Below are 13,105 nucleotides of genomic sequence, written 5' to 3'. Positions count from 1 at the left end.
TGTACTCGCCAGTTTACTATTAACTTTGTCGCATTTTGGGTCTTCGCAATCTTCAGAGAGGAACTGCGGGAAAACAGAGCGTAATTACTCTAATGATAATCCCTAAATTTCAAAAGAGAAAAAATATCAAATCTAATTGTTACATTAGACCAGTAAGTCTGTCAATATTTTTAAAAATCTACAAACGGCTAATTACTAATATTTTTCTAAACAACATTGCTCTTTTGATGTTCTTTGGTTAGTGGAAGCCGTAGTGTGAGTATTTTGAACGGAAAAATGATTTCCGTGAGTGTTTATACACATATTGAAATCCTTCGACCTCTCTACTCAGACTCCGTCAAAACTGAGCGCTGCTAATCACGTTTTAAAGTGCTTTAATCAGGTGTTCCCCAGGCAGTGTCTTGAGCATGCTTTTCCACACACTTTCGGCCTCATAATGATAAAAGTCACAAACCGATTTTCTAATTTGCTTGTGAGTTGAGCAAAAGTAACATGTAAAAAGTTTCTTGACATAGCCCAGTATTAGAAAAAATGGGTCAAGTAAGGCGATAGTTCTGGAAGTGACTGTAAATTTATGCGCAACTGAATGTTGCCAATGAATCGCACAGTAAGATTAGTTGATGAGAACTCATCATTGCTTTCCACAAAAAAATGTCGATGTGGATGCCCACTACTAAATCCTCTATTCGACAGATTGATAACTATTATTGCCAATAGGGGTCTGCTCAGAATTCGCAAGTCAACAGAATTCACGTCTTCAAAAATGGCCGCCAGATTATTCATTGGAGCTACTACACACATAGTGTTTCTACAAAAATTACAATAAAAAAAATAAAATAGTCCTTTGGACGTCATCCCCGGTTTCATTAACGGCTGGAGCGGTGAGCTGATTAATAGGTAAAATTGGCAGAAGATTTAGGCAAAGTTAAAACCAATATTTCCTAGTAATTATTTTCGGGACTCCGTCTTACGAGATAGATTAGATTTGTTTATAGATTTATTTTAGATGTGTTTCATGTTAGGTGTGCAGGGCGCTTTATTTCCGTACTTTTTCATGAGATTTTAATGTCTATCAATTACAAATAAAACAGATATTCTTCTATTAAAATAATGAAAAATAATTAAATCAGGAAAACTCTGGAAGCATAATAATAATTCAAGCGAGTCGAAAGCGAACAACACAAGACCAAAGTACAATGAAGGCGTGACGTGAGGATTATCAGGATTATGGATCAGCAGGGGTTTGGGATAAAACAAAACCAATTTTCCCGAATCTAGTGAAAACAATCCGTAAAGAATAATGTAAATATTGTACCGCCATGCTCTTATTTCCTCTTGAACACGCTTATCCAACAACCAAAATATTACGAAACATTAATGTTTGCTATTTATAAATAACTAATTAATATTTTTTTTATTGTTTGTTTTAGCGACAACTGTGGAAGGGCCGATATTGAACATCTCCAGGGTGAATCGTCTGCACATGGGCGCTTATTTGTGCATAGCGTCCAATGGTGTTCCTCCGAGCGTCAGTAAAAGGATTATGCTTATCGTCCACTGTATGTTTTTTTAATTATTTTATTTTTTACGTTGTATTGGATGTTAATTTAACAATCTTCTGTCCAGTTCCACCGATGGTTTGGATCCAAAATCAGCTGGTTGGAGCGATGGAAGGAGAAAAAATGACTTTGGAATGCCACTCAGAGGCTTACCCCAAGTCGATAAACTACTGGACGGGGGAAAAAGGAGAAATCATTGCAAATGGTGAGTTTTTATTTACTTACATTACCTACCTTTTAGAGTGTTAGGGGTTGAACGGAGCTTATTGATGCAAAAACGGTAACGGTGGTGTTTAGTGACCGTTAGTCAATGATTATTCGGAGATCTTGAGATGCGGTCTGGTGTGACGTAGGTTTTAAAAAAACATTTTCTCTATCGTGCCAACGTTTCGATCTTTATTGAGATCATCTTCAGCTCTCAAAGTGTTTGTTTTCCGTGTAGAAGTGTCATTCATGTGACTCTCTACACGACTCATAAGAATGACACATCTGTACGGAAAACAAACACTTTGAGCGATGAAGAAGATCTCAAAAAAGATCGAAAAGTTGGCATGATAAAGAAAATGTTTTTCTAGTACGTCACACCAGACCGCATCTCAGGATCTCCGAATAATCGTTAAAACATACTTCATTTAAAATAATTAATAGTATGAATAAAAGACCTAGCTGTCGGATACCCCTGAAAAAAACGAATAAAACTACTTTAATGATGGTTTTGTTGAGACAATATTGTTGAAGGGTAATGAACAGAGATGAAATATTAAACAATGCAGCCCATTTTTAACTTTTTTGTTTTTTGAAATCAATCATTCCAATTGGGTGTCGGTGACACGGCACTCATAACTGCAAGCCCGGTAAGGTTTTCAAAAACACTGGCAGGCACCCCGAGGGTACATATAACTCCGCATTTAAAATACTCGCGTAAAAAAGTAAATAAAAAAAAAATAAAAAAAAGAAGGAAAGATTATGTTAGAGTGTAAGGAATGTTAGACAATCGTTTTATTGGCTTTTCTACTATTGAATTGATGCGCTCACTCCATCAATTATTATCACACTTTTTTTCAGACAGAAAATTTTATATTATTACTAGAACTTCAGTAATTCTTAGAGAGAATTAAAATGGTGTTGTTGAACTGTGCTTTTCTATACAATTTTTTAAAGGAGATTAAATACCGTAATTAAAATCGTTTTTAGACTTACCATATTGTTTCGATATCTAAAGAACTGACGCTATATGTGGAAAAGTGTTTTAAATACTTCAACGTGTGGAAATTGGGCGAAATAACAGTAAAACTGAAGCTATTTTGTTTTCTGAGTATAGATCCATAATTGATCACAATAGACAGTAAGTGCAAAATTACGACTCTACTATATAAGTGAAAAGAGCACTTGACGATATCAGGTTTAAAAAATTGCTTTTTTTGTTTGGGTCGATTTTATGTGCGATCTGTGAGAGATTTTATTAAATGAATAAGTCGAAATTTAGTCTGAGCACCGATCGAAATTCCTAATCACTTCATAAACATTTCAGAGCAAGGGCAATAAAGGCGAATACAAACCACAGCGGGTTGGGCGATTATTTGGCAGCGATCCAGCATGTTATTGAATGATTCTTCGCCAATCGAATCGTAAAATTCGAAATCAATTCATAATACAGCGTAATGCTTTTAACGCCAGGCGTTAATGGCTGTAATAACACGCTTTGATACCTTTGAAAGATAAGGATTTCCTGAGATTCCCATCGCCTTTGACTCGCTCGTTATTAATGGGATAAGGCCGATTGTTGGAGACGAATTAGGAACCTCCTTAATAGTAGACCAGTCCCTTTATAATCGGCTGAAAGGCTTTTCGCGGATTCAGCGAAACGTTGACGCGTCGGTCAATTTAGGAAGACGAATTGACATTATACACACATTAATCAATTAGAGGCCTCAAATGTCTCACGATTCCCAAACGATTAGCTGATTGTCGATTTTAAAATGAATGTTTATTCTACATTCATTGTTCTTTTTTCATGAGCAACTCGAAAAATAAATATTGAAATTAAAAATTGATTTAAAAATGAAGCACCCGCACTATAGAAAAGTCAAAATTCTCATCAATATTTAAAAGCCTATTCTATTATCATATAAAACAAATTATTCTTTCTATTTAAGGTCTTGATTGAGTTAAAACAAGTCAGTGTCACGAGCGGGATTCGAACCCACGACTTTCGGCTAAATACGCCGCTGCTCTACCACTTGAGCTATAGTGACTTCGATCCTCCCGGACACTAACTCTCCATCTAAACCTTCAACCATTCGAATTTTCCCTCTTTTTGCCATTTTCAAATGTGGTGTAATGAGGATTGGATTCTCAGCGACTAATGAAGTGGCCACGGGGAGCTGTTTAGTGAAGTAATAATTCTTTTACTTCCTTCAATTAATGTTCTTTCTATGTAAGGTCTTGGTTGAGATAAAAAAGTCATTGTCACGAGTGGGAGTCGAAATGTTTCGGCGAAAACGACCAAGAAATGTTTCAATTAATTGTATGAGACTAGAGTAGTTAATCATTACAATAACAAAATGTATTTGAATGTACATTAAACTATTACCTGCATAATTGAACAATCAATAAATAATTAATCATAAAATAGGATTGGATTCTCAGCGACTTATAAAGTGGCCATGGGGAGCTGTTTAGTGTAGTGAAGTTAACTAAAGTAAAAATATCCATATGGAATTGATGTTTCACCAAATCACGTTCATCGTTTTCCGAATGAAATGGAACTTTTTACAAACCAAGATAATAACATGTATTTAAAATCGAATTGATCTTTTTTCAAAACAATATTGAATGCTTCCCAACCAAAATTAAATCTTTTCAACAATCTTACGCCGAGAATTAGCCGGCTTCGCTCCGTGGAGACGGGCGGAGTTACTTAATGAATTAAGAATAATGAACTTAATATTAAATTTAAAAAAAAAATGGGCTCCACGCTGTTTATATACACGGAAACAGCGAACCGTAAAGAAAAAAAAATAAAACAAAGAAAATTCAATAACAGTAAAATTAACAAAAAAAAGAACACAATATTTACATAAGGAAAAAAAACACATTTATTCCAATGGAAACTAAAATATTAAACATAGATTAATCTTAGTTCTCTACGGGTAACATTTTAACAAACTTACACACTAAATGAACCTAAATTATCATAAAATCTAAATAAACATTCCTTAAAAACTAAACTTTCCTGGGAACCAGTGTCCAGATATGCTTCTTTTCGAGGCGATTGAAAATCCCCGCTTCTAGGAATGTGGAGCACCTTTTCTGAAGTTGAGTGGGTCCGCGATCGCCTTCGTTGATCAAGGAATTGATAATTTTCTTTGATCCGGCCAGGCCGAAGCACACTGTCCTCTCTTTTTTTTTTCCACTCCTCTACTCTCTCATAAGCCTATCCAAGGCCGTCTTAATGTTGATTAAACCACCGCTAGTTTAGGTGGCATTACAATTCAGGAGGCACCCCTAGCCAAACAACAACAAAAGAAGAGCAACAAAACGTAAACAAGTTCTACTTATACATAGATTTATCTGTTTTTTAAATGTATAAATAAAATTAAAAAATGTGTGAATAAATTTAAAAAATGGATAAATACAATTAAAAAATGTATAAATAAAACATGAACTTATTAGAACAAACAAAATGTAACTTTGACGTTGTAAACATTGTTTTTTTACTATGTGGCTACAATAAAACACTTATTATTATTATTATTATTATTATTATTATTATTAAAAATAAAACCTTACTAACCATGTTACTAAAAGTCCACTAAGTTTGCTGTGGACTGTAAATTTGAACAATTTTAACTAATAGTGCTCCAGTTTTGTCTAATCTACGGAAAACAAACTATAATCAATTTCAGTCTTTCGAAACTCGAAAATTGTTGGGAGCTTTCCAAAATGGATAAAGATGATAAATTCCACAGCGCTTTAAATCTAACTAGAAACTATACTGTTCTTACTTCCTGAACCAAAGTTTCCAAAAATCTAAATTCGAATCTATATTCAGTTTGAGCTTATGAAAAATGTATAACAATCTATAAAATAAATTATTTTAATTGGAAACAGTTTATAAGAAAATAATTAAAGTGAATAAAAACGTAGAGTTATGTTTATATTTAATTTTTAACAGTCTACGATCATTTCTCTCATCGTAAGAAAGGTAGTTAAAACGTTTACGTCGTAAAATAAAACTATAAACAACATTACATTAACATAAAAAACACATATTTTTCAATACACTATTTGATAAAATCCTCGGTAGATATCATTTCATTAATAATGAAGAATATATTGATATTATAATAACTGTTTATAAAGCAATGGTAGAACATATGCCCATGATGTTATAATTGCATCATTGTTGCGTGCAAGTGCTCGTCAAACAAATCTGATTTGCCGGTTTCCCACGAAATCACCTCTAGTTAATATTCCACCCGGATAATTGAATTCATGAAAGTATAAATATTGGAGGCTCTATGCAGCCGTAGAGGAACTATTAAATTTAAGATGATCCAAGAGCCAAATCGTGCAATTGGACAATTTTTATCACGTTTTTATTAAAAAATAAGGAAAATATCGAATAGTTAAATGAAAAAGTGAGATATATAAATGTGATAAATAACGTAATTTATAAAACGTAAAACGTCCCAAAATAATTTATTTCTACTGATATTGCGTACAATGTGGACTGTTCAATTTTTGAAAAAATATTTAGTCGTTTATTGTATAAACAGTGGAAATAACGCCATCTTTTGATGCTCTCGAAATACCCATACACACAACGACGTAACAATAATCAACAATACTTTTGTGAAATAACAACGAATGAGAGATATTTGAAACAGTCCTCGATGAAAATCTACGCTGAAACGCATTGAAAAACAATTACATTACAATTTTATAACAATTAGTCTTTATTCACTGGAGAAACTCACTTGTTTGAAAACGACTTTCTTGTCAAAATTAATACTTACGTTTTAATTAATGTGCGATGTTTTGCAAATTGTAATTGGATGTTAACTTTCCCTCATTGTAACTTTGAGAAACCATGCAAACCAATTATTATATGCTTTCATCAGATTACCATTTCAAACAAAGTTTGCCGTACTACAATAATTGTAATTAATTAGTGGTATATTTTCTTAAATAACGGTTACATTTAATATACAGGAATAAGGATAAAACCTTATGAAACGAACATAAGAACTCGCAAAAACATATAAATTAAAATAGATAATGGCCAAAAATCCATTTTTAAATTATGAAACATTAAAAATTATTCACTATTTTTCGTGGCCCGCTTGACCAATCAATAACATTCAATTAAATAAGGTTTTTTTAAATTGAGTCACGTTAGCTCAAGTGGTAGAGTAGCGGCATATCAAGCCGAAGGTCGTGGGTTCGAATCCTGCTCGTGACACTGATTTTTTTATCTCAACTTAAAAAAACCTTATTTAATTGAATGTTATTAATTGGTCCAACGGACCACGAAAAATAGTGAATTGAAATGATGTATACTTCACTAAAGCTCTCCGTGGCCATTTCATTTGCCTCCGACAATCCAATCCGATTACACGACATGTGAAAAATGGCAAAAAGGAGGGAAAATTCGAAAGGTAGTTTGAGATGGGTGGTTGGTGTCCGAGTGGATCGAAGTCCCGATAGCTCAAGTGGGAAAGAAGTGGCGTATCAAGCCGAAGGTCGTGGGTTCGAATCCTGCTCGTGACACTGACTTTTTTATCTCAACTTAAAAAAACCTTATTTAATTGAATGTTGTTAATTGGTCAAGCAGACCACGAAAAATAGTGAATTTAATTAATTAAAATGAAGTTTACTTCATTAAAGCTCTCCGTGGCCATTTCATTTGTCTCCGAGAATCCAATCAGATTACACGAAATTTGAAAAATGGCAAAAAGGAGGGAAAATTCAAATGGTGGGGTTGAGATGGGAAGTTAGTGCCCGAGGGGATCGAAGTCACGAAAGCTCAAGTGGTAGAGTAGCGGCGTATCAAGCCGAAGGTCGTGAGTTCGAATCCCGCTCGGTCACTGACTTTTTTATCTCAACTTAAAAAAACCTTATTTAATTGAATTAAAAATTATGCCTAACCCATCATCATAAAGTGAAGTCGTAGTAATACAGTACAATTTTGAAAACGTCTTCGTAGCAACTCGAGTGAATTACGAAATAAGAGGATGTTTCGACATATATATTTAACGAAGACTTTTTACGACATTTACACACTTTAAAAAATGAACGAACATTATGTTTTTATGATGTTCGTTGACCGACCTGCAGATAATCGGTGTAGGTAGGATAATCTGTATCCAATGTTCGTAGAGGTCATTAGACGAGTGACAAAAAGACTAAATGCTTGGTTATTTCATTGTACATAGTTCTGTAAATAACTGTAATTTAGTTTAAATAAATAAAAAAATCGATTTTTGTAAATATTCAAATGATCACATAGAAGAAGTTGGACCTTTAGTTATATGGGTTTTTTTAGCAAGGTATTTTTGACTTGACTATAATTTATTAATTTCAATGTCAAATATAAATATTAAGTGAAGTAATTACTTATAATTTTCTTTTAGAGGTCTGTTTCACCGTTAAAATATATTAGGCTGGACTTATGCTCCATAGCCTCAACCCCAAACACTAGTACAATAGTTTTTCATATTAATTGTTTCTTCACCCTTGGGAAAGTACGTATACCATTTTATTACATTAATTGTTAATTGTATTTTATTTTGTATTTATTTGAATTTGTAGTCAATTAGGCCCTGATGATGGCAGTATAAATTGCTGAAAGCTCGGTGAACTCAGCATTTAGAATTTTTGATGACCCTCCTCTAATGACCCCAACGAAGATTGGAACCCTACATAGATTATGTTTTAATTTGTTTAAGTAGTGAGGAGCGGCCAGGAATACAGTTTTTTATTGTAGAAAAACACCTTTTTCATTGTTTTGTATTATGATTGTACTGTAAAAAAAGAAGAGAAACAAGTTAAAAACATAAGACAACAAAAATTCCAATTGGAAATCCAGTCAATTTAAAAATTAATAGTACATGTAAGATGGAAAAGTAATATCCGGGGTGCTTAATATACTGCGGCTTTTGAAAACAATTTCATGCCAGTTCTGTACATATAGCAAACCGGTAAGTGCTAGTTTTTCCTTATTATCATCCTTCCTTTTTGTCTAAAATACTCATTGATAGTGTGAACCATCATGCTACAGAAGGCTTTCTCGGTCTATAATCCTACATTTCCTTGGACCCAGCAGAGTGTAACGTTATTTTGCATACTTCATTTTTTAAATTTAGTTTTGCAATTCGGCACCATTTTTGAACTAATGATATTGAGTTTAGTGGTCTGATGGCTCCTTGGCTATCTAACATGATTGGTCAGTTTGGACTACGTAATCTCTCAATAGCTTGGACTTCAGCCTGGAACTTACGGGTGTACATTTCCATGAGTTTTGAGTATTTAGTTCTAGGTCGAATACTGCATCTAGCGTATATTATGTGTCCTAAATCCATAAGTGTACCAGCACATGATACCATTTACCGGACGGGTCTTTCTCATTCTTCCATTAATTTTTGGTACTTTTATGTTTGAATTCAAACATCCACTTCATCGACCCTGGGGGTAACAATAGTACTTAAAAGAAATGTGTGGTGTTTAGTGATCATTAATTAATGATTATTTGGAGATCGTGAGTTGCGGTCTGGTGTGACGTAGGTTTTAGAAAAACATTTTCTTTATCATGCCGACGTTTCGATCTTTATTGAGATCATATTCAGGGCTCAAAGTGTTTGTTTTACTTGTAGATGTGTCATTCTTCTGTGTCGTGTTGAGAGTCCAGTTTCTAAAACCTACGTCACACCAGACCGCAACTCACAATCTCCAAACAATCATTAGCTAACGGTCACCAAACACCACACACAAAGATCAAAACGTCACACCACACCGCAACTCACGATCGGCATATAATTAATTATATAAAAGAGTTTATATTGTAACGAAAAGATAATTGTGTAAGTGATTCAGTTTGGAAACTAATAATTTAAGCCAGGCTTTCCATTGAGTCTGGCATCACGGTTTATTTGGTGAGGTCCTTCTCTTTAACGCTTTTTAATCCTCCAATCCTATTTCGCAGATAGATACATTCGTTTTTCTATTGAATCCTCTTTCTCTCCTTTGAATAGAGCTGTCGTAGGAGTTTCGCAGAAATTCGTCCCGGGTCCGTTGTTATACGTTATGTGTACTATTGATATCCGTTTTAATTCTGACACTCCGATTCTCTTATTGGCTGAATACACCCCATGCTATCATCATGTCTCGATTTCGACCTGTGATGTGACAAGGTGAAATCACAGTACTAATTCCTACAATGTATCAATACACGTACAGCATAAAAAATATGTAATGTGAAAGTTTATGGATGTTTCAATTAGTTACATCCGTTAGTATTTGTCTATTTACTTATGTTCTCAAAATCTCACAACTTGAGTCAGAAATAAATATTGAAACGTTGATGGGCAGATGAGTCAATCCAGTAACATCCCGGTTTTATGCTAAGTTGTGAATAAAACATGTTTCTGTTCTATAATTCCCAAGCCGGTGACCTGGAAATCGTGTAATAAGCTTCGGTCAAATTAAATGGAAATCAGTTGTAATAACCGCTAAGTATGGAAATTTCTGTTTGATGCATATTTGGCTTATATGGGATCGTCACGTCTTGTTTGATTTCCATTTTATTATTAGTTAGTAATTTAGTACAGGGTCGAACATGGGAATCAATTCGTTGTTACCGTATTTCAAATATGTTTTAACGATCGGTCGACGATATTTACTTGACTCACAAATAACCGTTGTTAAAACACCACATTAGCAGCACGTTTTTAACAAGATTTACCATAAATTGTTTTCCAATTATATCATCAGTGTATTTTTTATAGTAAGTTGTGCAAAAAGTTTAAGAAACGCTAGTCCTGATTCGTTCGGGAGGGCGGCTGGAGATATTTGGATCGGAACCTCACGGCAAACCAAAGGGAAAGCTCCGTGCAAAACCTTATCTTCGAAATGGAATTAGGGCCAGACTCCCACTTGGCTCTTGTTAGAGCGTAATAGAAACAGGTCTGATGGGTACATTTCCTTTTCTATCCAAAATTGGATCTTCATGAAAAATGATTCATGAGTTAAACATTATAAACCAGGTTTAACGGCGAAAAGACCACTAAAGGTTTCAATTAATTGTATGAGACTAGAGTAGTAGTTAATCATTTCAATAACAAAATGTATTTGAATGTACATGAAACTATCACATGCATAATTGAACAGCCAATAAATAATTAATAATAAAATAATAACAAACGTCAGTTTGGTTAGTATGGTCATTAGTCATTTTTGAATGAAGGATGTCAATATTTTTAATTGTCCTCAAAGTTTTTATAAACAATTTTATACATTGCCATTGGTTTAACAGAATATACGACTTTAAAAATATAACAATTATTATTCAGAAATTGTGAGATGCGGTCTGGTGTGATGTAGGTTTCAGAAAAACATTTTCTTTATCGTGGCACGATAAAGAAAATGTTTTTCTGAAACCTACATCACACCAGACCGCATCTCACGATTTCTGAATAATTATCGATTAACGGTCACTAACCACAACGCATATAATAATTATTTTTATTAAGACTTGGTAACGAGGTTGTTAATGCCCCAAATAGCCCCCCCCCCCAGCCTGATTGGTACTGTTACGTGGGTTCTCAACAGAAAGGTACATATCAACCCCCAGGGAGACGGTGTTTTTATTTGTATGTATGTCGGGCCCGAATGCAGGGCCGCTGGATTTGAACTCGGGACCTTTTCCTTAAAGGGTTGGAACCGTTGCGGCAACCCCGGTGTTATTGTGAATTCTGTGATTGGAATAACTTGGTCAGTTTAGCTCCAATAATATTCACGTGGTATTCGAGCGGATACTCATTATTGCTTCATCACCTTTAAAATAAGTTGCCAAATTAATTAAAGTAATTCTAGTTCTACAGGGTGTCTTAACGTCAAAATACCGTGCGGCGCGAACGGACGGCCAAGCAGTTTAACAATACTTTTTTTAAAAATTATTTTAAATTAAAATACTAAGGGTGTGCGGTGAATTGAACTCAGATCCGCAAGCATGGTAAATACGAATCGAACGTTGGTCCCACACCAATCAGCTCAGCAATTAATCAAATTGAGGGTCGATTAAACAGTCTACCATAGGTCCTCCACACTATCTGTGGTGATAAATACCATAAAACACAAAAACTCATATTTTTCTCAAAATAGCAAATAATGGGACTCATTACGTGTACAGTTAATTTAATTGAATACGATACTCGATTTTCTATCGTTGACGATTGGAGCAACGGATCGTTGCTGTGTTCAATAACCGTTCTCATGCTGAGTGGCATACCTACATGTGCTCTATATAGAGCCAAGGAATGATCTCTTTCAGTAACACTGGCCACAATAGAGCTAGCTTTCTTTGCATACGGACACTTACATTGACTTTGTCTCGAAGTACAACCGTTGTGTGAACTACGTACGACATGAGTTAGGATGATGAGCTAGTGATATGTAAATCTTCTAGACTGAAAGACATTGCCATTTTCTTTTGATAATCGTCTGGCTGATCGCACTGGTTAGGTCTGAGTTCAGGACACTCTTCTTTTTAGCGGCCTTGCCGCAAATATACGAATTTGTTATTGTAGTTGTTACAAAACTTTTCCACTCAACGTTTATATTAAATTCACTAGTTTTGGTAGTCCATTTGACCAATTAATATCTTTCAATTAATTAAAGTTTTTAGTTGAGATAAAAAAGTCAGTGACTCGAGCGGGATTCGAACCCACGATCTTCGGCTAGATACGCCGCTGCTCTGCCACTTGAGCTATCGTGACCTCGATCCACTCGGACACTAACCTCCCATCTCAACCCCACTTTTTGAATTTTCCCTCCTTTTTGTCATTTTTTAAATGTCGTGTAATCTATTTGATTCTCGGCGACAAATTAAATGGCCACGGAGAGCTTTAGTGAAGGTATATTTCATTTTAACTTATTAAATTCACTAGTTTTCGTGGTCCGCTTGACCAATTAATATCTTTCAATTAATTAAGGCTTTTAGTTGAGATAAAAATATCAGTGTCACGACTGGGATTTATATTATGGTTTATATTAAATAACATGTTTGCTTTCGTCTAGTGAAATTGTAATCTAAGAAAAGAAGTAAAATGGAGACATCACGCAAAAGACCTGTACAGAATGTACTTTTCGAATTTATCACTTGTACTTGTAAAGTGGCCATGAATTTAAAAGTGTGATATAAACCTAATTTGTGCTCGATATTGATGGAAGAGTTGGCAACGAAAAGGCAACGCGTTCCTACTTCCTAAACGGAAACCGATATGAGACATTGGTTCCGTGCAATGCGAATAAATATTTTATTATGA

The 13,105-nt window shown here is 34.5% G+C and overlaps 1 protein-coding gene across 1 annotated transcript in view; it reads left to right on the top strand.

Moving 5' to 3' along the window:
- LOC106670365 (lachesin-like) overlaps nt 1-13,105 on the top strand; it is a 163,918-nt gene that overhangs the window by 109,447 nt on the left and 41,366 nt on the right. Inside the window, exons 4-5 of the mRNA XM_024230223.1 lie at nt 1,431-1,559; nt 1,627-1,764. Of these exons, the coding sequence (XP_024085991.1) occupies nt 1,431-1,559; nt 1,627-1,764 (267 nt within the window). The remainder of the gene's footprint in view (nt 1-1,430; nt 1,560-1,626; nt 1,765-13,105) is intronic.

This window comes from Cimex lectularius, unplaced genomic scaffold (genome assembly GCF_000648675.2).
Source record: "Cimex lectularius strain Harlan isolate CLEC.00 unplaced genomic scaffold, Clec_2.1 scaffold348, whole genome shotgun sequence".
NCBI classification, from domain to species: domain Eukaryota; kingdom Metazoa; phylum Arthropoda; class Insecta; order Hemiptera; family Cimicidae; genus Cimex; species Cimex lectularius.
The sequence above is the reverse complement of the archived record's forward strand: the minus strand, read 5'-3'. Positions and strand labels throughout refer to the sequence as shown.